Here is a 24,734-nt window from a genome sequence, read left to right on the forward strand (position 1 = left end):
TATTCATTGCAAATCTGAGTCTATGGATACTTTGACTTCTTATTGCTGCTAAATTTAAAACGTATATCTGAAACTTATTTGCTTGAGAGAACGTGACAGATTACATTCCTTGTTCGGTCACATGATCCACAAGGTCATTTTCAAGGTCAAATTAAAGCATAAAGTTAGTAAAATGTGCATCAATCTTATAAATGGCTGCACATTTAGTTTCCTTGCTGGATTCCCTTTCCAACAATATTTGTATTGTGAAAATTGGCCAAGTCATTTCTGAGATTTGAGGGTTCAAAGACAGGCGGCCACGCCCCTTTTTGCTGAATATATTCACATTTTATGGGCCGTAGCTCCCAAAACCCTGCGCCGATTGACCTAAAATTTGAGATTTTGTGTTGTGCCATCACTGTAAAGTACAACAAGTTTAATTGGTTAAACCCGCAGGGTGATTTGGCATGGAATGATCCTATCATCAAATTTCATTACACTTGTTTGAAGGTGAATGTGTTTTTTTTTAGTTAACAACACACAAAAAAAAATTACCAAAAGTTGTAACGTCTTCTTTCAAAATGGCCAACTACCGAGATCTCTGAACCATTTCCCACCATGCTTTGCCTCTCCAGTACCTGCTCAGCCGAGATGAGGCGGAGAAGGATCTAAGGATATCTCAGACGGCTCTGGTTTGAAGCAACTTCAGGTGACGCTAACCACTGAGCTCTGGCCTAGCCACACTGCATCTACTCCAACAAGCCACTGCAGTCAACGTAAAGTGGAACACGATATGATTTGGAGTGGGGGGAAAAAAAAAAAAAAGGGATTCACCATCATTTTTAACACTATCGTACCCGTGAACATGTTTAGCCCTCTAACGCAATGCTGCAAGTGAGCATCAGTCATCACATCAGTCTTATTGTGTGTTTCGTTGCAATGCGTGAGTGTGTAGGTTTTGATCTAATGTAGTAAAAAGCAATAAAATACACAAATAATAACTCGGTGGCGGCCTCGGCCATCCATTACGGCATTGTCTGCTGGTCAGGCAGCATCTCGGCCCGGGACAGAAAGAGACTGGAGCGACTGGTCAGGAAGGCCAGTTCTGTCCTGGGTTGCTCCCTTGACACTCTGGAGGAGGTGGGCAACAGAAGGATGCTAACTAAGCTAAAAGCTATGATGGCCAGTCCCTCCCACCCCCTCCAGCCCGCCCTGACAGCACTTGGTAGCTCCTTCAGCCAGAGACTGTTACACCCGCGCTGCAAGAAGGAGAGATACCGACGCTCGTTCCTACCGACTGCTGTCAGGCTGATGAATAAAAAATAACAATCATAATAATAATAATAATTAAATGATGTGAAGGTAAATTGTAAATAGCACTGCGATTTATCCATTTGTGTTCATATTGTATTTAATTGAAAGATGTTTGTTGTTTTTTTTCTCTTTCTCTTCTTCTTTCTACATACATTCTTGCTGCTGGAGGCTGTAAATTTCCCCATTGTGGGACAAATAAAGGATATCTTATCTTATCTTAAATACCTCAATTCAATTAACAGAACATGTGAGGTATATGTCGTGTAAAAATAACATTTTGTGAATGACCTCTTATCCTAGTAACTACTATGACTGATTGACTTTTACTAGAACACATATCGGATGCTATTTTTTTTGAAGCCACGTGGTTTGTGCCAGTCCACACAGTTAGGTGTGGGGGCACATGCAGAAGTTGTCATGCAGATGGCACACATTTGATTCCCAGTCAGTGACCTACAACAGGTGGCGTTGTATTCTGTGGACCGAGAGTGAGAATTAACTTCATAACGAGATATCTTACTATTACAAAGATGGATGCGTTCAAGGGATCTGATCATGGAGTTCATTTGCAAGTGTTTATTCAATTTTTCTGTTTTCTAAAGGTGGACTCAATTTGACTCTCATGCTTATCAAAAAAAAGACCTAAGACATCACAAGTCATTTAAAACAGCAATACTTTTCACGGTAAGTCACAGTGGGCTGTGTCAAGATCCATTTGAAGGGTTACACATTTGACAAGTTTTTTTGTTTTTTAAAATAGGCATAATGCTCTTCACTCCCTCAGCTCTCAAAGGGGTCGGTTTGGGCACTCCCAGACCCCTTTGAGAGCCAAGAGCTTTGTGTACGCCCATTTTATAACTTTTACTAAGTCCAAGTCATTATCTCTTTAGACATGAGTTTGTTTGTTTGTTTTTTAAATTTAGCAACCCCAGAATGTAGCGCATGTAATATCATTGGTTTTATTTCTGGCTCATTTGCCAGGAAGCTGCGCCACATCTGTGTAAAAACGTTTTTAAAAAGCCATTCAACATTGTGCAAAGGAGTCAGTATAAGACAATTTTGCAATCATAATAAATACATTTTAAGAGACTCCGACATGTTGTGATTTTCATTGAATAAAAAGCAAGATTGCACAAGTTGCTTCAAGGAACAATATTCTGTCACTCTCACCAACATCAAACACGAATGGAGCCTTGTGGCAAAAATATTGCCCCAACACAAATCCATAACTAAATGTTTTGTACTCCAATTAACGCTACAGTAATATATCTCTGGATGTTAGTGTAAAATTACTGTATCAATCAATGATTTTAATAATAATCATTGTCCGCTTTTATGTTAATTAACTTGAGTCTTTAAAAAAAACGTGATTTTTTTTCCCCCCTGTACATTTAGAACAGATATAAGAAGTGGGATTAATTTGCGATTAATGGCAAGTTAACTACGGAAAATTGTAATTGACAGCCAATCTTAAAATTATAGATAAACACATTCATCCATCTATTTTGTAGTCCGCTTAACCCTCACAACGGCCGTGGGTGTGCTAGTTAACATTTTAAGTTTACTTGGGTTTTCTTTGACTCTTATTTACATTTGATAATTGTAAACATTTAAGCTTCGAAACTATGCTGTACAAAAACAATAAATACAGTACATATTTTTTAAGAAGGCAAATACTTTTTGCAGCATTGTATAAAACTATGCATGTACATTGTACATTGCGTTTTGCATCAGAGTGGTCTAGCTGGCCTTCTGCTGCATGGTTTGTCAAGTTCCTGTTTTTAGAAATGAGGAAAGACAAAAGAATGCGTTCTAATTACAACAATGTATGAAATTGCTCATGCCAGTTTTGATGTTCGCTTTCCCAGTCCTTGAAACTCTCCATTTTCTTTTTATCGCTGTTAACTTTTGCTCCATTTTTGTAAACCAACGTCCTCATTTGAGCCTCCCTTGAAAAACAGTGAAAGGGCTTGTTTACTTGCCAAACCCTTCAGGCCAACCGCAGTCGAGAAAAAGCTTCTTCAAGTTTATAACTGGTAAGATAGCTTTTTGTTGACTTACGTAAAATGGCCTAAATGACAAAACCCCAACCCTTGCTAACACTTTCACCTCCCATTTGAAGCTGGGATGGAAAGTCATTCGCTGTACTGAAGACTCCTGTCGACACCAAAAAAAAAAAAACGCACACACCTTGTGTACATGAGCAGGCAAGGGAAGAGGAGCAGAGGAACTGGACTTGGAACGGCTTAAAACATCCGGGGCCGTCCTAGGTAAGCTCCATATTTTCAGCAAATAAATGTTTTTTTTTGTACAAATTTGTGACAGTGACTATAATGAAAGTTGCAGCGCTCCATATGGCAGTACATTTCAATCTGTTGAATCCGCCATTCCAAAACATAACTGCATTTGTTGTGTACATTTATCTTTTACACATGATGATGCCATATTGCTGCTTTCGCCGCATTCTACTGAGCAGTCAGGACTTCATTTCTGGTACCATGCATACATGGTCGTTGACAAGGACAATGATGGTCACAAAATCTGGAAAACGCAGAAGTCTCGCAGGATTTGCTCATGATCATTTTGGTTGAAATCCACATTGTATGACTTCAAAGTATTCAATTTGGGAGGTTTCTGCAGCTTCAATTCTGCAGCTCTCAAACTGCACTGGTACTTTGACTTGTAAATTTACCGTATTTTCCGCACGAAAAGGCGCACTGGATTATGAGGCGCACCTTCAATGAATGGCTATTTTGTACATTTTTTTCTTCATACATTGCATGCTTCGTATTAAAAGGCGCAATCTATAATGCCTCCACTAGATGGCGCTCCACTACGCTCCTACCATTCAACTTGAGAGGCGTTCATGACCGCCTCTGAAAAATGTAAATCTATATTTTCGTCGTCCCGCACGCGGTCTGTCCTTCCGTCTGTCCCTTTTCAAAACGTACCTACTTCAACCACGCCGCTGCGCGCCGCCACTGCGCCGCTCAGGCAGTGGCTCACTACGATCGCGCGGGCATCTTAGCGAAAAAATGTTGTCTACCCACAAGCATTGCAATGAAATTGTTAGTTATTTAGTAGAGCTAAACATCTCTTTATTTTCGCGATAAGCAATGAAGATGAACAAAAAGTTGAACCAAGCAACAACACTTTTGTGGGCCAAAGGCCCACCTTACCAGCCTTCCGCAGGAACTAGCGAACCAGCTAGTTAACTATATTACTGTACTTAAATGAAACTACGAAAATTGAAAATAATGCATCAAAACAGAAAATCAACCGACAAAATCACAAACTAAATTCTATATCCACGCTCCCCTACAGAATTTATTTTGTGATTTCCTCGCTTGATTTTCTTCATGCTTTCATTGAAGTAAGAATTAATTTACGTTTTTCGGAGGCGGCCATGAACGCCTCTCGAATGGAATGGAAAAAGGCACGGAGCTGGACAAAGACTACAGTGCCTGTATTTGTTGAGACTGTGAAAACCATTAATAAAGTCTGCGTTAAAAAAAAATAAAAATAAAACCAGAGCTCTCCTTTTTTCAACAAATAGGCTATCAGTTTCACTGCAGTGTAACCACGTGAACTGATGGTGGACGGATGTTTGATTGTGAAGCAAAAAATAAATAAAATAAAAATAAAAAAGAAAACACCCGCTGGTATTTAAATCGGGGCCCCTCACAAGGCAAGGTAGTGTTGTACGTTGTTGCTAATATCAGATTCAACTCATCTCCTTCCTACTCTTCTGCGCAGTGTATCGTGAGACCCCACTCTGATCGTCACTGTCCGTCGAGCATGGGGGACAACATGAGTAAACCCTCCGCTAAGCCCTTTCAGGATGGCAACTTCTTCACCTCTTTCAAGCCCTACAACCCTCCCGCCACCAATGACGCCGCACCCCCTCGACGAAGCATCTTCTCCACGCTAAGACGGCCCCCGGTTGCCAAGCCCAATGATTTCATCCCCCTCTTCACTGACTGCATCACCACTGCCTCATCCCGAACTCAGGAGTACCTCGTCTTCAAGGATCCAGAGGACAAGTTCCACCCCAGCCCAGACGCCCTCACTCAGGTAATATGCGGGCGTGGCACTACACCAGGGTGAGTGGGTGCTATCATTCCATCATAAACCAGTATAGCCCCAGTAAATCCCCTCCAGCCTTGTAGTTCATTCATTCATTCATTCATCTTCCGAGCCGCTTGATCCTCACTAGGGTCGCGGGGGGTGCTGGAGCCTATCCCAGCTGCCTCCGGGCAGTAGGCGGGGGACACCCTGAACCGGTTGCCAGCCAATCGCAGGGCACACACAGACGAACAACCATTCGCACTCACACTCACACCTAGGGACAATTTCTAGTGTTCAATCAGCCTGCCATGCATATTTTTGGAATGTGGGAGGAAACCGGAGCACCCGGAGAAAACCCACGCAGGGGAGAACATGCAAACTCCACACAGGGCGGCCGGAGCCGGAATCGAACCCGGCACCTCCGCACTGTGAAACCAACGTGCTAACCACTAGACTACCGGGCCGCCCTCTATTGAAATTTTAATTAGCAAAATATATGGGCTATCGTGTAAAAGAGGTTTTTTTTGGTGGTGGTGGATAAAATAAATCCATCAATATTTTGTGAGTAAAAGTAATAAGTTGTCAGAAAATGAAATACTAAAGTAAATTTGTTCTTACCCCCAACAACGACCGTGTCCAATTTCATCGAGACGATTTGCCCTTATATATTATCTCTTGCAGATCTTCCTAATGACCTACATCTCCCAGAGTGTCAACCTCAACCTGACCGACAACTTTAACTGCACGGCCATGACCCCCGAGCAACGCATCCTGCTGGGGGCCGACTGGGTGTGGGCCGTGTTGGAGAAGCCCACCAAGAACCCTCGCGTCCAGATCGCCGTGCAGGTGCTCCACCTGTCCGACAAGGAGGGCGGCGAGGAGGACGGCGTTCTCCCGGAGACATGCAGCGAAAGCGTCCAAATGGCCCAGAGGGAGTCCAGCGACAGGAACATGTACGAGAGGATGGTGGACTTCTGCACTTCGGTGGGCAAGGACTGCTACGCTCTATTCTTGTTCTTCGGGAGGAAAAACGACAAGAACAATATCTACGGCGTTCTCAGCAACAACTTGGAAGCGGCCATGGGGAAGTGCGACAAGATCGATAGAGCTCTTCTGGAGAACTTCTTCAAGGGTTCGCGCTACCTGCACACCCCCTCCGGGATGATGCAGTCCATCGTCACTCGGAATGAGGGAGAGCCGCTCACCCTTATGATTAAATTCAGCTGATGCCAAGATCATCATATTCTCAAAAGCAATTCTAAGCACGCGTAACACCGGTGAGCAAGGGTGGGGGAGTCCTCAATAATTTGGTTCTAATTTCAGCACAGGTTTTGTGATCATAATTCAAATAATTATTGCGAGCATAAATCCATCGCCTTTGTAAAACCTGAATTTCACTCATCGCAACCTCTACATGAAGTCGTATTATTTGGTTTCGCTACAGCGCATTTTGCTTCAGATGTTATTTTACACTTAGCCGATTTTCGGTAAGTGTAAATGTTTATCGTTTCTGTCTGTGTGGAGTCTCAATATTTGATTATTGGGAGACAAAAGTGACAACACGATAAATTATCACATCTCGTCAACGGGGCAATATGTATCGCATAGGTTAGCCTCCGTACACTCTTATTTTTTAATGACTATGATTTAATAATAAATGGAGAAAAAAAGGTGACAAAAATGCAGCAATTGCCACTGATATTTCGAATGGAATTCAATTCAACTAGCGTTGCCTAGCGAATTAGAAATAAAGCAACTTGAAAAAAAAAAAGTTTAATAAATCGCATTGAGCATTGGGGGTGTGAGACTCATGCCCACCACAATGCCGCGTTGTGTTGCCACAGAGAGTCGGAAAAGTCCATCTGTGGCCATGGCCGCCATGCTGTTCTTACGAGTTGAGACTGAATCATCGAGCGCCAATGCTGGTCGCAGCCAACGAGGCTTTAAAAGACGGTTACTGGGGTCCACGGAAAAACCGAATTGATATTATGGCTCGTAGTACTTAGCAACCGAATTGATATTATGGCTCGTAGTACTTAGCAGCCAGGAAAGAGATTCACCCACCCCTTTTGGACGTCTATCTCTAGTTCTCTTCCTTGCTGTCACTTGGGATCTTCTGTGGTGTAATCATTAAAAAAAAAAACGAAAAAAAAGAAAAAAAAACTCCAGCAAACGCCATCAGTGTCGTATTATGAAGTCTTGGGAGATTTGCTGGTTTGACATCACACACGATTGGTTTTTTTCTCTCTTCTGTGTGACGTCAGAGACAGATTGAGCTGAAAATTGAAGTTGAATTTTGCTGTAGGTACCAATCGTCTTTTTTTTCCTTCGTAATATATGGCTCAAGACCTCAATTTGTTTAAAAACGTGATGAATAAAATCCCAACCCCCGCCTCCCGATTCCATTGCATTCTTTGCCTCCAAAATGTAACAATGTGAAATCAGACCCATGAACGGGGGCCCCTTTTACTTAAATGTACACACAATATACGGTCAAGTCACAAGCTTGGAACAGATTTCTCTTTATTTCAAGACTAGAATTCACCTAAACTTATAAATAAAATGCATTATTATTATTATTATTATAAACTTTAATGGCGCCCACAATGCTACACACGTTCAACCGAAGAAGCAAAGTCTGTCGCATGTTGGTGTCCCACTCCCTGTAACAGTAATTCGATTGACGACAGCCGTTTGTCAAGGTGCCTTGTTGAGCGGAGGTATCAAGAACACCTCGGAGTTCCTTTGGGAAGATATTCCATAAAGGTGCGTGCAATGCATCATCGCCCAGCCAAAGTTTGACAATATTTACTTAGAGCGCATACAAATGACACTTAAGTTTGTGACTACTGCATTGCTAATATTTGCACTGTGGGACGAAACCCTCAAGTGACACGAGGGTTTCTTGACATGGGACTTGAGTCTAGTCCCATGTCACAAGTCATAAACAGTTTCCTTTGGGTGGCGAGCTTCCTTTTCAACTTATTTTATACTTCACACAAAATTTGTGGTTGAATATTTTTGTCTCTGTTACATCCATTTCAGAAATGTCTTTTCTTCACCCTCATGAGACAGCGTATGAGTAAATAGGCATCCTTGGGTCCGGAATTTGGATTTTATTTTTGTTGAACACTTTAGAAGGAAATGAATATGAAAACATGGACGGGGTGACCGGAGGAGTCAATAAAAAAATATGATACGTGAAAGTAAAATGACAAAGTAATAAAAAAAAAATATTGTTCATAAAATCATGAAACTTTTTTTTTGGTGTTTTAATCTGGAAAAAGAGTCGTACTTTCCCAAATGTTTCACGACCTACTTTCAAAATTCACAGACGGTGCCGGATTGCGATATTTTCTCTGTCGAAGTTGCGTCATAGTTCATCTCTGACAGACTTTTCTTCTTTGTTGCCGTCACGCCCACACGTACACCCATTTTCGTGTTCATCCGACAGAGGCACCGGCTCCATGTCGGCGTGGCGGCTCGGCCGGCCCGACTGCCGTCCGGCATACGTCAGCAGCACTCGGTAGTAGTAACAGTAGAGTCTGCTAGGGGGCAGCAGCTCGCGGGCCGCGGCCTGACCGGCCGTGGCCATCTTTCGCGCCTCGGCATCATTCTCTTTGGCCCATTTGATTTTTTCCAGCAGGTCTGACAGGTTTCTCTTAAAGGGGAGGTAGTGGGTGCCAGCTTTCAGACTACTGTAGAAATGTTCATAGTAGGGCGAGTCCTGCTTCAGAACCAGACTGTTTCCAAGCATCAGGTAAGGGAAACGATACGCTGCCACGGTACCGTCCACGTTCACCTGGTACTTGTACTGAGCAGAACAAAACCATGGTGAATAAAGAAACACGCATGCTTTTGCACGTAGATCCAATGACCTAACCCTCACCTTAAAGAAATCAAAGAATCCAACAAGCGGCGCTTTGCCAACATGTTTCTCCCGGTCTCTGAAAAAGAACCATCCTGTGATGCCGGCATCCAGAAGCTTGGGATGTTTCTTGGACAGAGAGACCAGCTGGAGACGTTCCTCTCGGCTGTCCCTGCCACGGAAAAAGGCCCGATCGGTTTTGTTTACCCACGAGGGACCTGAAAGAGATTGTCCAGAGTCTTTGCTTTTATTTGGTCCAAACGCGATTAAATCCATCACATCGGCGACACTCAAAGTTTCCAATTCTTGACTCGAGTGGTGTTGCACTTCCCGATAGTTGTATGATTAGGTCTTCAGCTCGGCAGAATTTATATTTTCACATACTTGACATGATGAACTTTTTTTGTTTACAGTATGCATTATTAAGGAGAACATAGTCTGTCCATAATATAGGAGTCACAAGTCTACCCCCTACAATGTTTCATAATGCAATGCATGCTATATACGGTATATATACCGTATTTTCCACACCATAAGGCGCACCTTCAATGAATGGCCAATTTCAAAACGTTTTTCATATCTTGGGCTCACCGCATTATAAGGTACACCGAATAGAAGCTACAATATTGGCTGCGGTTGCATTATGCATCCACTAGGTGGTGCTACGCCAAAGCAAATACATTCATTCATTCATTCATCTTCCGTACCGCTTTATCCTCACTAGGGTCGTGGGGGGCGCTGGAGCCTATCCCAGCTGTCTCCGGGCAGTAGGCGGGGGACACCCTGAATCGGTTGCCAGCCAATCGCAGGGCACACATAGACGAACAACCATTCGCACTCACACTCACACCTAGGGACAATTCAGAGTGTTCAATCAGCCTGCCATGCATATTTTTGGAATGTGGGAGGAAACCGGAGCACCCAGAGAAAACCCACGCAGGCCCGGAGAACATGCAAACTCCACACAGGGAGGCCGGAGCTGGAATCGAACCCGGTACCTCTGCACTGTGAAGCCGATGTGCTAACCACTGGACTACCGGGCCGCCCACAAATACAATATAATACAATACAGCTTTATTTATCTAGAGCAGGCATGTCCAAAGTCCGGCCCGGGGGCCAAATCCGGCCCGCGGCCGAATTTCATCCGGCCCTCGGCCCCTGTCATAAACCGCTCACAACCGCTGCAGCTGTAGCATTGAGAACTGGTCACAAACATGGACATGAAACGTATACCTGTAAATACAAATGACATTTCAAAACAATAAATGGAAGACAAAAGTTACGATTCAACAAAAAGGCACACAAACCTCATGGGCTCACATCGACAAGGGGCTAAATATCCTTTGAAGTCTTGCTTGTCTCCTGCTTCCTTCATTTAGTCAGTAGTTAACTACGCTTTTGGTATTGTCTCCGTTTCATAATGGCTGCGCAGTGCTCACAAAGTAGCTGTCTGTTTGTTTGTGTGAGTGTGTGTTGGCGAATGCACATGTCAATTAGCGTTGCCCAGAACCATTTTAGGTTACAATTGCTGCCTGCTGATTATCACCACTAGATGGCATTGGAACACTAACACGGATACAACTCAAAGCGAAATGTAAAAGGGACTGTGACGCCATATATAAGATGCATCGGATTACAGGGCGCACTGTTGGCGTTGGGAAAATTGAATGCTTTTAGGTGCGTTGAAGTACACCCTTGTCTGCATGACTAAGTAGATAAAAAGGTTTGGTTATTATTTTAGCACAAGCCTAACCTATAACACTAAAACATTCCTCCATAGTACATCTGATAGTTTCATGTAAAAAATAAAAAAAATGAACGTCTTGCTTGTGTTTGTTAAAATAAAACTAAAATATATGGGAAAAGAACCGTGAACATATAATCACATCTTAAATCGGACTTGCAATACTGAAGGGTGTACCGTATTGTCCCGAATATAAGATGGTCTTGATTATAAGACAAACCCCCTCTTCAAGACTCAAGTTTAAAAAAATACTTTTTGAACACCAAATTATTTTTCATACAGAAAATAATTACAGTGCATCTGAAACAAATGATTATAACAATATATTTGAGAGAAAATTATGTTATTTTGCCTCATTCAAATCTAAAGTGCAGTCACAATCGTAAATGAATGGCTTCTGGTTTTGGAAATGTAAATTGCATCACAACTTCTCCTCAGCTGCCGGTTAACCTGGCCGATCTTCTACTCACATTTCTCCAGATTGTCACTACGGTTCTCCATTTTCTGTTATCTCTGATTATTTTCTTCTCTTTTCCTTCTTACCGCTATTTTTATTTTTCTTCTTCGTGCTACAGCTTTTTTTATTTTTATTCTTCGTGGCAAGGTTTTACTTTGGCCTGGAGAGTCAAGTTCAGCATTCGCTTCAATATCTGGCGCCATCTAGCGTCGTGAATGGGTATAATGTCTAGACCCCGAATATAAGACGACACCCACTTTTTCAGTCTTATTTCAATACAAAACACACCGTCTTATATTCGGGCCAATACGGTGTATATATATATATATATATATATATATATATATATATATATGAGTATTGTTTTTATGATGCTCACCTGGGGCACTCAAAAATATATGCACATTGTTTGTGAGCTAGTGGAACAGAGTGGCACGCCACTTCGGAACAAATACATACAAATGTATTCTTCTATCTGCTCCTTGCCAAGCAGGAAGACAATTCGTACAAGAATAGAAAAGCCATAGTGACATTGCACAAAACACGAACAGCGAGGGAACTCCAGAGGTCTCCGTTATCCCTGCCGTCACTCGCGTGACTCGGCAGCAACGAATGGAGAAAAACAAACGTTATTATGGAGATTTATTCCGCACGGCACATCTGCTTTAGACGAATAGCAGCTACGCTTTGAATACAGCGGTTGAATTAGTGGGATGATGTCAGAAGCATTTACGATGCGTGATCAGCCAGGCACGGTAATAAGTTTTTTTGTTTTTATTTTCCTCCTGATCTTTAAGGGTGTGGTGGGCACATTTATTCTGATCTGATGGCTCCGATTTGCAGGTTACAGGTTATCATTATTGATGCATGAAAAGGTAAACATCAAAATTTCCTTCCGGTGACCCACGAGTGCGTTACCTGTGTTGCCTTGAACAGAGAGCAGGTCATTGGTGACGCCTCTCATGCTTTCCAGAGTTGAATGAGTGATCTCGTAGGTGGGGAGGACGATATCTCGTGAGTCTGTAGATCCGCACCAGGACAAAACCGGGACAGGGCCCGCATCAGCCGGCCTCGTCTCCAACGGCCAGTCGCCGACGTTGATGTAAAACTCGACATCGGGCACCTTCACCTTCACGGGTGGACGGTAACAATCCGGTCAGTAATCAAAAGCTACTTCTGAAAGACTTTCTTGAAGAGGTGCTTGAAAGATTGTAAAGGATGTACCTTCCTCGTCAGGGATAGCAGCATTTCATCCGAAAACATCTTGAAGTCGGTGTATTTTCCCAGCGCTCGGCGGTACAGACGATTATTCAGGATGGCGTAGTGAATGATGCCTCCTCGGTTTGCAAATCTTTGAGGCCCCTGCTCCCGGAGGCGCTGCAGGTCGATCGACGGGAATGATTTAAAGTCCGCCTCAATCTGAGGCTCGTCGAGTGGACACTGCATGACACTCTGCCATGCGGAGGCATCGGGTTCAGGACAGTCACAGTACTCATGATAGACTGGACCTACACATTGAAAATAATGATCAAAATATGAATATATTTTTTAACACAACAGTTACCTTATTTTTGCGTTACAAGTAAGGATTTAAAAAAAAAAGGACTTTAATTTAATCCCACTTGAAACATGAAGCACAAAAAACGTGGGCTATACCTTTCGACTGGGTCAACCTAAAATGGGTGCATGGACATGGAGTGTGAAATGCAGGACCTAGACTAATTTCTGTTCTGGCTGCACTGGTGCGCCCAACTTTTTTTCTTGGTTGCACTAGCACTAGAATTTGTTCACCCCAAATTTTTGACCACATTACATTCGCACAGCTGCCAAATTAGAAATTCACTTACTGAACAATTAAAAAAAAAAAATTCCTAATTATAAAATTCTGCCAGGAACATAATAGTGGGACTGCATGAGGGGGTGTTTTATTGTACTATATATTTAATTAATATTAATACTTAAAAAAATAAATCCAAATTATTGACTCATTTGTGACATTTCAACAATGCACATTGCACACACTTATTTTTAAATAAATGCATGAGCCCAAAGTTGTCAGTGCCAATGGTCATTTTCATGTTAAGCTCATTTTAAGGACCAAAATAAAAACAAATGATTAAAAATATCACTCACCATCACTAGAATTCATTCAATGAGCCATAGCCAAGTATCAATTATTATGATGACAGTAATAACACAATGCAATGTGGGAGCATTGTTAAGCTATCCATCCTTTTTTTTTTTAAAACTATCTTCAACGACCCGGTAGTCCAGTGGTTAGCACGTCGGCTTCACAGTGCAGAGGTACCGGGTTCGATTCCAGCTCCGGCCTCCCTGTGTGGAGTTTGCATGTTCTCCCCGGGCCTGCGTGGGTTTTCTCCGGGTGCTCCGGTTTCCTCCCACATTCCAAAAACATGCGTGGCAGGCTGATTGAACACTCTAAATTGTCCCTAGGTGTGAGTGTGAGTGCGAATGGTTGTTCGTTTCTGTGTGCCCTGCGATTGGCTGGCAACCGATTCAGGGTGTCCCCCGCCTACTGCCCGGAGACGGCTGAGATAGGCTCCAGCACCCCCCGCGACCCTAGTGAGGATTAAGCGGTTCGGAAAATGGATGGATGGATGGATGGATGGATGGATGGATGGATGGATGGATGGATGGATATTTATCTTCACTAGTCTGCACACTATTGGACATCACAATTTGGGGATGTAACTCAACTTTGTGTTGCCGTTAGCCTCAACTACAATTGCACTTAGTCATTCTTGTGTTTTGTATCCGCCATTGAGGGTAGAGAGGCTCAACAGCGGAGGTCTGAATGGCTAGCTAAATTCGCCATTAGGTCAGCGGGGAGCGTCTGTTACAAGCAAATGAATAAAGGTCGGGAAACCCTGCGGATGTCTATGACATACTAAAAACTGTGTAGCATTCTCTCTCCCTCCCCAATGTATCCATCATACCCATCAGTATAATGGCAGTCTGCAGCGGATACTGGGCACAGCTCATTAACACTGGGGCATGTGCACCAGTCAAAGGGAGCTGGTGACGCCCTCCGGTGAGTGCCAGTGGCTTTACGTCTCGCTACGGTGATTAAGGGGACATTAGAAGTTCAGGTTGTTATATACATTCGTGCTGAAATAATGACAGAAGGATGACTGACGGACTGGCATACCCACAGCTGGTGTTTACACTCTGTGCATGACAAACTAACCTCGGACGATGTAGGGTGATTTAGCAACAGCAGTTTCATGATGGAAGATCTCAACCTTCAGGCCCGTCGATGCTGTATTGTACAACCGGTACCTCACCATGAAGGATCCATCTCCTCTGTCCAAAGGTGGGGGAACGTGGATGCGGACATGCTCTTTCTTCTCCAGTGAAGTTATCTTCACTTTAAATGTGTCTTTACCTGTACAAGACCGCAATTATGATCATTCATATTCATTGAAAGTAAAAATGAGACGTCGGAGTAGAAATTTCCCTTCTGAAATCTGACAGGGGTCTTCAATCCTGTCCTTCAAGGGCCACTTTGCTGGATGTTTTACACCTCTCTGTGCTGCAAGCATACCTGCTTGAAATGATCAGATAATCAGCCAAGTCTGCAGAAGCTGGCTAACGATCGACATAATTTGAATAAGGTCTTGTTGCAGCAGGGCAAGATGGAAAACAGGCAGGACAGCGGCCCTCAAGGAACAGAATTAAAGACCCCTGAATCATTCTAATCTATTTTTTCATGAGACATGGATGACGGCCAATGTAGTAACCAACCAGATTCGCGCCAATGAATATTAATAAAGTCGTACCTGGAGATGAACTGAAATTTTCTCCTTTGAAATCGACCGCTTGAATGAAGAAGTAGCGGACCGGCAAAACTACATGAGGGTCAAGTCCTGGACCCCAGATGAGACAACTCCCGGGGCTGATTCTTTCGCCGTTAACAACCGTGATTTGTAAGATAATAAATACAACGAAGACCAAATGAACACACGGTAAAGCATGACGAGAAGGCGTGAGCGAGTCTACGTTACGTTTAAACATTGTATTGCGTGGTAGCCAGATAGATCAAAGATTGACAGAAAACTTTTACTTCTCAGTCGACATGTTGGCTCAGATGGACACGCCCACTAAGCGGTGATGCATTCAGGTCCGTCGAACATTTTCCAATCCAACAGTAAACGACACATTCCAGAACTACTGCCGTTTAACTTTTTTCACACGACTGATGATGAAAAGCAAATCCAGTTTAGCTCATATAGTCTACATTGCCATAGCCTACATAATCCAAATCAAGTTATTTTTTTCTCTACAGCGCGTGGCTCTAAAAACACACCGGCAACAACAAAGAAATTAGCCAGTCGGTTGCTATGTGCTAGTCTTCACGGTGCTTCAGGTGACTGCTGGTCGCCATAGGTAGGCTGTGTACTTGGACTGTCATTTTATACAATGCATAAGCAAAGTTACAGTATTGTCCATGTGGCACTAAGCATTGCGACATCATTGTTAGACACACTCACATTTTAGAAGATGGGGGGGGGGAAAAAACGTTATTGCAATTTAAAAGTGTTAAAAAAAAACACCCGGCATCGTTACAGGGACGACTGTTATAATTTCAATATTAGTATGCAAAGATGTGTTCTGTTTTGTATCCCAGCTTCTCCAGATTTGGCAGACACGCATACTGGATCATTGGAGGAGGACCACACAAAACGACAAGAACATCTGAGGATGCAGGTGGGAGGTGAGCCTCGATCATAGTTGCAGTCACAAACCCGGAACTGTACTTCCAACCTATACAATGAACAACAGGGAAAGGAGGGAGGAGCAGAAATGGTCACGAATTACTGAAAGGTCAAGTTTTAGACTTGTCAGGTCAAGCCAGACTTAAAGCCGATAGAGCATGCAATTTTCCTGCTCAAGACAAGACTTAGGCTCAACGCAGTCATTTCAAACAATGTTCAGCTTTCGATGTCAATCCAAATATCTTAGCAAAAATAAAGGAAGTTGCCTCACTGTTCCAATAAGAGGAGGTGAGTACACTCCCCAAATCATTCCGTTCGCAGTGGAACACTTTCTGTTTGTCATCAATAGTGTTTGCTTGCCGGGTAATGCATGTAAATGTATTCTTCATGACAGTAAGAGTCACAATCTTAGATTTAAAATGGAAAACAACCAACATAGTAGTCCATCCGAAAAGCATAGGACATTCACTGATGCTCTTGTTCGCTCTGAGCCTCTCTTAAAAACATTAACACTCTGAACAAAATCTGTGTTTGATAAATCAGGCCTCAAAAATTGAAGTAAATAATGACATTTTCAAGTAATTAGCCTCTGTTTGAAAATTAGGAACACGCTTTTGCTGACATCTATGGAAACCAAGAAAAAAAAAAAAGCACTCCAAAGCATGACAGCACCGCTGTACTTCTGATGATTGATGATCATGGATCTGTTGAACGAATGAAGACACAGCAAGGAAGAGTAGGAACATCTTTCAAAGATTTTACAACAGAGCTTATGTAAAATATGCTCGTTATTTTCTTCTCGCTTTAAGGATTATGCAAATGTGCGTTTTTTTTCCCCCAAGCTGCTTTAACACTGTGTCAGAGCTCTAGCTCCTTGCTCGGTCTGCTGGGATTTTCCCTCAGCCGACAAGTCTTTGTTAGCTTCCTCACTTGGAAAATTCAACAATGCCTCCAAAGCTGACAGACTTTCGGCAATACTTGTGCTGCCAATATCTGTCATCATAGCAATACTATGGAAAGATTTGTTTTGAAATCTGAAGAACTAAGAGCCATCCGGCATCACGGAATGTATTGTGGTCGACATTGGAAGTTTCCGCTCCATTATATATTTACAGCAGCCAACATACTCAGTCACATTAAGCCAGTGTTGTTGGGAAAGTCACAATGACGCTCGGCTTTGAAGAAATGCTTGATTACCCTCACTAGGTTTGTCCAGCGTAAACCAGAGCTTCAGCTTTTCAGGATGGCTCTTCTCCACCTCGTGGAGCTCCTCCCCGAGTAGAATATCTTTCTCTGTCTGGAGTACAACAAAGTGCGATACATAAAAAAAAAATAAAAAATACAGTGTGTGTGTGGGTGTATGCATGTATATATTATATATTATATATTATATATATATTCATTCATTCATTCATCTTCCGAGCCGCTTGATCCTCACTAGGGTCGCGGGGGGTGCTGGAGCCTATCCCAGCTGTCTTCGGGCAGTAGGCGGGGGACACCCTCAATCGGTTGCCAGCCAATCGCAGGGCACACATAGACGAACAACCACACTCACACCTAGGGACAATTTAGAGTGTTCAATCAGCCTGCCACGCATGTTTTTGGAATGTGGGAGGAAACCGGAGCACCCGGAGAAAACCCACGCAGGCCCGGGGAGAACATGCAAACTCCACACAGGGAGGCCGGAGCTGGAATCGAACCCGGTACCTCTGCACTGTGAAGCCGACGTGCTAACCACTGGACTACCGGGGCGCCTATATATATATATATCTTGGATATATATATACACACACACGCACACACACACACACACACACACACACGATATAAAAAAAGAATATAGTAGAGAGCTGACCTGGTTGGCAAAAATGAGATGGCACATCGTGTTGTCACTGGGATCTGCTGTGATTGTCCGAATTAACTGCAACATTGGTGTGATACCTGTAACGGGAAAACAATTAATTCATATTACTCATACATGATCCTTGTCTTGCAATTAGTGGAAAGGATAAAGTAACCTACACCTACACAAAAGTGATCTTCCCCATTCATGAAGATGTTCTATTTTAACAATAGTGCTTCATCAATAACACAAGTACGACTCACGAACAGACATTAATATGACCTAAACGAACCTGTTCCTCCAGCAATCATGCCAATATGTTTGAACTTCAAATCCCTTGGTTCTGACTTCTTGTCCGGTCGGATGGAAAACTGGCCTGGTCAGAGAAGAGAAAAGAGGCCTGCATTTGCTTTTATCTTGTACAAGAGTGACATCTGCTGTTGAAACTGTGCAAATACAGAACACTACAACGAGGTTTAATAACATAAATTGCATCCAGAAAGTATTCACAGGCTCACCACGCTTCACTTTTTCCAAATGTTGACACAGCCTCATTGCAGCACACACAACACTTCAGAATAACCATGTGAAAATTGTTAATTTTATCTCATAATCTATTTATTAATTTCATTTCATCCATCCATTTTCTGATCCGCTCATAGTCACACAAGTCGCGGGTCGTGCTGGAGCCTATCCCAGCTGTCTTCGGGCAGTAGGCAGGGGACAACCTGAACCGGTTGCCAGCCAGTCGCAGGGCACACAGAGACAAACAAGCATCTGCACTCGCACTCACACTCACACGGAGGGACAATTTAGAGTGTTCAATCAGCCTGCTATGCATGTTTTTGGAATGTGGGAGGAAACCGGAGTACCCGGAGAAAACCCACGCAGGCCCGAGGAGAACAAGCTCAAACACTGGGCTTGGGTGCATCATGTTTTCATTGTTCATCCTCAAGAGGTTCCTACAACTTAATTTGTGTCCAAATTCAGCAAGTGAGTCTTACTGTAGCCCCCCACCCAAACTACCACCCCTGCACCCCCTCCACCACCACTATTCTCAGCCCTCCCCTACCCACGTCCATGCAGACCTCAGATTCCCCAGAAACTCCAGTCCGGAAATATGTTCCATTTCCGCCAAACGCTAGATAAAATCAAATTCTTAAAATAAATAGTATATGTTGTTTAAAAATAAATGTTAATGTATTCCTTCTCTTTGAAATGTACTCTTAATAATATAAACGTAGAGTTTAAACATAAAATAAAATAAAAAGCTACGGTGGCAGCGCCATACGGAATGGCAATTTTTTTCAAAGGTAGGACATTGTTTGGAGACTCGTTAGGATTGAAGGAATGATGAATGTAGCAATGTACATCCGCATGGATGAAAAACCTTCAACATGCTCAGGACCTCAGATTGAGCTGAAGAAGATTTATTTACCTTCCAACAGGACAATGACCCAAAGCTCATAAGCCAAGACAACCAAGGAGTGTGTTCAGGACAACTCTGGGAATGTCCTTGAACGGCCCAACTAGAGACCGGATTTGAATCCGATCAAACATCTCAGGAGAGATCGGAAAATGGCTGCGCACCGACGCACCCCAAAAGGGATGGGTGAAACGGCTTCAAGGGAGATGTGCCAAGCTTGTGGCATCGTATTCAAAAAGACCGATGTATAATTACTGCCAAAGGTGCATCAACAAAGTTTTGAGTGAAAGCTGTGAATACTTATGTATTGTGTTAGTTTTTTTTTAAAATGGGGCTGATATCGTGAATGAATGCTGAATTTTGAAGGGGCAAATATTCATTCTACCTTGGAATGAGGCTGTATTGTAACAAAATGTAGAAAAAGTGAAACACTTTGAATATTTTTCTGATGCCCTGTCCAAACATACCCTTGCCCCGATACACCAGCAGTCCATTAGGGCCTCTAAAGTCAATTGCGTCTCCAATAGCCATGCTGTCCAGGTACTGAGACATCTTCCCTCCCTCTGGGAATGAGGCGTGAGTGTTCTTATAGTACACCTGGCAACAACAAAAAAAAAGGTATATGTATAATTTTTCAAAAATCAATTACAGTAAGGACATTAAGAAATCAAATGTGGGCTGAGGCCTTTGGGTCAGAGCCTTGAATGTACTTTCGATATTAAGTGGGTGCTAGTCTACATACTCTGGTTGGCTTCCTTCCACAGTCAAAAACACTTTGGTCAGTCAAAATATTCACCAGAAATGTTTTAACTTTGACTTCTGCCTCACCATTTACAAGATATAGTGTCCAAAAAAAATGTCACATGTGCTTCTCAAATGTTTATTCCAGGTTGATTGTACTAAGCCAGGCATGTCCAAAGTCCGGCCCGGGGGCCAAATCCGGCCCGCAGTCGAATTTCATCCGGCCCTCGGCCCCTGTCATAAAATCGGTGCCGTCTGGCCCGCAGGTTGGGCGCAATGGAACACGTGTTGCATGGACTGAGGTCTCGTAGACTGGTGAGTGATGTTTCATAGAGTACTGCTTCCCTCTAGTGGCCAAATGAGTAATAGCATTCACTAAATGAGTAATAGCATTTAGACACTAGAGGGCATCACTCACGAGTTAACAAGACATCACTCCGTGTTTATATTGACTGACATGTCATATTTCAAATGGTCCTTGCAGTTATGGATATGTGTATTGCTTGTTCATTTCCCTGTTGTTCGAGTCAAAGGTTTTGTGACGATTGAAAAGTCATGGTGATACATTTTATCAATCAATTTGCACTCAGGAGACTTCTGTTTAAGAAAAAGTCAAGTGAATAAGCAGTTGCATGTGATATACCTGTTTCAAATGAACCAAAAGAAATTCTTAAGATTGTTGAAATTAAAATAAAAATGGAAATGTGAAACAGACTGGCTTACTAAAATTTCTTGAACAATATTGTTGTTCAATGTAAAGAATGTCAGCCAAGGTCGGCCCCCCGACATTTTACCACATAAAATCTGGCCCCCTTGGCAAAAAGTTTGGACACCCCTGTACTAAGCCCATTATCCCACTTCAGTATCGCACAAAAGAGACTCTGACATTTCCATTTTATCTTTTCATGGGACAACAATGAAGAAATATCACATTGCTATCATGAAAAATAGTCAGTGCCACATAACACAGAGACAATTTATTGCTCCCTTCACCCGTTTCCATGCACCCTGTACCCTGATAACATGATAAAGCTGTCCGCTGTTCCTGAACAGGGATAAACACATCTGCGTTGCATGTTAAAGTGTTAATTTACTTGCTTTGTGTGTAATCGCTGCTACATTAAAACATTATCCATGTAAGCTTCTTCCAAACAGTTTGACCCCCCCCCCCCGTGAGCCACAAAAAGATCCCACTCCATTTAGGAGTGTATGTTCTCATATAATAAATTGTTGACGCGATGCAAGTTGTTAAATACCTTGACAACAAGGTCCACAAATCCTTGTTGGTCATCACTGGATACTGGCGTGTAGGCTCTGACCACCAGGCTGCCATTCACCCTTGCTGAGAGATACACGTGCTGACCTGGTGAAAAGTACCGGGACCAGAAGTTTGAACTCACGCAAGTTCAAATGCACAAATGCAGTCAGAAATGAGAAGGACAGTTGGGTGGTTAATACCTACTGGCAGTCCAAGGATATGATCTGAAGAGGGAAGGCCAAACCGAAATTTCTTTGTGTCATGACTAATTTCCTGCAAAGAAACAACCCCCCCCCCCAAAACAAGATAAAGATTTAAAAAAAAAATATATATATATATATATATATATATATTTGATTGTTAGATCATGTGTTTTTATTCAGCGTACCTGTTTATCTATAAGCTGTAGAGGATATTTAACCACGGGATCAAGCAAGGTGACGGGTAATTTCTTCTTGTTTGAAGAGCCGCTCATTAAAAAGTACAGCACACTTAGAACCACTACGCACGCAGCGACCACGACAGACAGGAGCTGCAACACATAGATGTGACATATTCAGCTTCAATTGCATTGGATGTCTGTATTTGGTATGTCACTGCAGTCATCATTTTACATGCATTATTATCCTCTACAGTACAAAGAAGTTGTCAAAAGCCTTCATTACAAGAGGAAAATAATTATTATTCTCACCATACTTGGATCCATAGTTCAAACAAGTCGCACAAAGTTTGAAGATTGTTCTGTCCGGTCATACAGCCCGAAAGACCAGAGTCCACGCAGTCATGGTGCCTTTTACTTCTAGTGATGTGTCGTTCGCGAACGAGCTGGCTCCGAGAGCCGGCTCTTTGAAGTGAACGATGGGAGCTGGCTCCCACCTCATTGGGAACCAGCTCCTCATTGGGGAGCCGGAAGGGGAGGGTTACACACGCACGCACACACATATATTCAGAGATTGGAACTTTTTGACAACCTTGTTTTGAGATGGGTCTTTGTACTTTGTTTTTATTTTTGTAGCACTCCATGTTGAGTATGTTCAGAAGAATATAAATAAAGCCATATAAATAATAAATATTTGATATGTCTATTTTTTGCATTAGTACTTCATTTTACACATATTACGTTATTTCTGGTATTAAATTAATTTAAGCAAAAAAAAAAAACGGAGGAGCCATTTGGGAGCCTAAAGAGCCGGCTCTTTTTAGGGAGCCGATCCAAAAGAGCCGGCTCTCTAAAAGGAGCCGGAATTCCCATCACTATTTACTTCCAACACGCACACGCACGCACGCGCGCGCACGTTGGGGGAGTTGCCCATTCTGTCACTCGAATATTAGCCGCTGGGAGCACCAATAGAAAGACCGACTTTAGTATGACACTATATAGCATGACATCACACTTCAACGGAAAGGGGGGGGGGGGGGCGAGGGGGGGGACTAAAGCTACAGCAAAGAATATTTGGCGGTATACTGTATATATTTAATTTATTGTAGACGGTGACATTTATTTTGAACGGGATAAAGTCGGGTGTCAACGCACAAAATGCCATTTTTTTTTCTGAATGCATTTCCATTTCCAGAAAAAGTCCACAAAAACATGCATGTATGTATGATCAAGTAAGTCTAGTGATCGAGTCTTATATATTACATATTAGATATGCACATACTGTAGTAAATATTACAGTACAAAGAATAACAACCTTCAGCTGGACAATACCAGAATGACGATTTGATGTCATTTAATGGCGGCATTAAATCTTAATGTAGCAGCTCAAGTGCCTCTTTAATCTGACCTCTGCAAAGTACACCAGGAGAATGTGGACGATTGACCTGTTACGCACTGATGGGAATCGGTCATGGATGTACAGATTGAGAAGAATGGTTTGTTTCCATCATGCCGTCACTCCCGCTTTATCAGTCGTGTTGACGAATGCCACAGAGGCAAAGCACACACATCAAGGCACACAAATGTATGAAACAAACTTTTATTTCTTTTTTTTTTTTTGGTTCACAACCCCCCCCCCCCTCCATAACAGACACCAGTTCATATATTCTGTTTTTAAGGTGAATACATAAATACAGTAGATCTGACCGAGTTAGGAGCGATGAATCGATCGATCAGCTTCCAAAAAAAGATGACGCTGTATAAAATACAAGCCATCTTTTCCTGGTCAACATTTAAACGTCAGATAAGCATCACAGACATTCGTGTTTTCCACATCAGTAGGATCAGAAGGAATGTCAAAAACTACACCGCACACATTCTATCAGTTGGATGTGCCAGTCAAAACTTGATCAGCGCATAACACAAAGAGGCGCGAAAAAGAAAAAACACACACTGGCCCTTAGAATTTGATTAGCCGGAAAATACCGAACGACATGTACTTCTAAGGACATTATTGTGTTGAAAGGTCCTGAAATGTATGATCATGGTCAGGTCAGATCAGATCAAAATAAGACCAAATGTGCAGTCTGTGCATCAGAGAGGATTCACCGACGCTTGCCGTATCAATTCAATGTTTCCGGGATGCAAACTTCAATTTCTGAATTCGGATATCTTTGGGATTGCATTTCTTGGAATTTAAGCAACACAGTTTAACCTACAATAACAGCTGCAACGCTGGTATGATTTTTATCAGCAGGTTTGGATCTGCAATTACCCCAAATTACTTTCAAAGTCAATATGATGCTTTGGTTATTTGTGCATTGCTAATGAATGACCATTTTGTGGCATGATTCAGTTAATCTGTCTCACTCAGTGCAACGCCAAACAAAAATGCTGCAGTAGAAATGCAAGATCTTATTTTCTCAGAAAAAAAAAAAATTAAAAATCTAATCAACAAAACTGGCCTAATCACACATATATACACGAACAAAGCTTGTCAATGGCATTTCTATGTAATTTCCCCCAGATTCCATGTGCTTATATGTCACTCACTTTAAAAGAAAACGAATCAACAGACGGTTTGAAGCTGACAGGAGGTTAGGCTCTTATGCGATTACATTCAATGAAAAACAGAATATTATAGTCAAACAAAAACCACTATAGGCTTGAGATGCAACAATTTGAATGAGTTATCGTCTCCAGAAATTAAGCAGATAGTGTTGTTTGGGAGTTCAAAGACCCTCACAATACAATTACAAAAATACAATTTCATTAGAAAGCTACCTAAAGAGAGCGACCGTACTCACAAACTAGTTTGAAAACAGCTCTCCTCCGTTTTCACTTTGTTCCAAACGTTCAGGCACTAAAGACAAAAAGTGCGGAACTAACACACTGTATACTGTATATATAATTTTTTTAAA

General features: G+C 42.4%; 3 protein-coding genes across 3 annotated transcripts; 1 reads left to right on the plus strand and 2 right to left on the minus strand.

Moving 5' to 3' along the window:
• Positions 1 to 3,197: 3,197 nt before the first annotated feature.
• Positions 3,198 to 7,524, plus strand: rep15 (RAB15 effector protein). The gene is made up of 4 exons (XM_052062194.1): positions 3,198 to 3,329; positions 3,416 to 3,563; positions 5,050 to 5,367; positions 6,043 to 7,524. The coding sequence occupies exons 3-4, from the start codon at positions 5,092 to 5,094 to the stop codon at positions 6,586 to 6,588; spliced, it is 822 nt and encodes a 273-aa protein (XP_051918154.1). The 5' UTR covers positions 3,198 to 3,329; positions 3,416 to 3,563; positions 5,050 to 5,091; the 3' UTR covers positions 6,589 to 7,524.
• A 631-nt stretch (positions 7,525 to 8,155) lies between these two features.
• Positions 8,156 to 15,486, minus strand: poglut3 (protein O-glucosyltransferase 3). The gene is made up of 6 exons (XM_052062108.1): positions 15,231 to 15,486; positions 14,639 to 14,836; positions 12,655 to 12,938; positions 12,349 to 12,559; positions 9,251 to 9,447; positions 8,156 to 9,175 (listed from the first exon to the last, which is right to left on the minus strand). Exons 1-6 carry the CDS (start codon positions 15,463 to 15,465, stop codon positions 8,735 to 8,737), a joined length of 1,566 nt encoding a protein of 521 aa, XP_051918068.1. The 5' UTR covers positions 15,466 to 15,486; the 3' UTR covers positions 8,156 to 8,734.
• Positions 15,452 to 22,234, minus strand: LOC127598356 (NADH-cytochrome b5 reductase 2). Its single transcript, XM_052062182.1, has 9 exons — positions 22,126 to 22,234; positions 21,823 to 21,966; positions 21,635 to 21,707; positions 21,433 to 21,539; positions 19,903 to 20,032; positions 18,302 to 18,385; positions 18,022 to 18,107; positions 17,364 to 17,463; positions 15,452 to 16,215 (listed from the first exon to the last, which is right to left on the minus strand). The coding sequence occupies exons 1-9, from the start codon at positions 22,138 to 22,140 to the stop codon at positions 16,043 to 16,045; spliced, it is 912 nt and encodes a 303-aa protein (XP_051918142.1). The 5' UTR covers positions 22,141 to 22,234; the 3' UTR covers positions 15,452 to 16,042.
• Positions 22,235 to 24,734: the final 2,500 nt, after the last annotated feature.

Source organism: Hippocampus zosterae, chromosome 3 (genome assembly GCF_025434085.1).
Source record: "Hippocampus zosterae strain Florida chromosome 3, ASM2543408v3, whole genome shotgun sequence".
Classification (NCBI taxonomy): domain Eukaryota; kingdom Metazoa; phylum Chordata; class Actinopteri; order Syngnathiformes; family Syngnathidae; genus Hippocampus; species Hippocampus zosterae.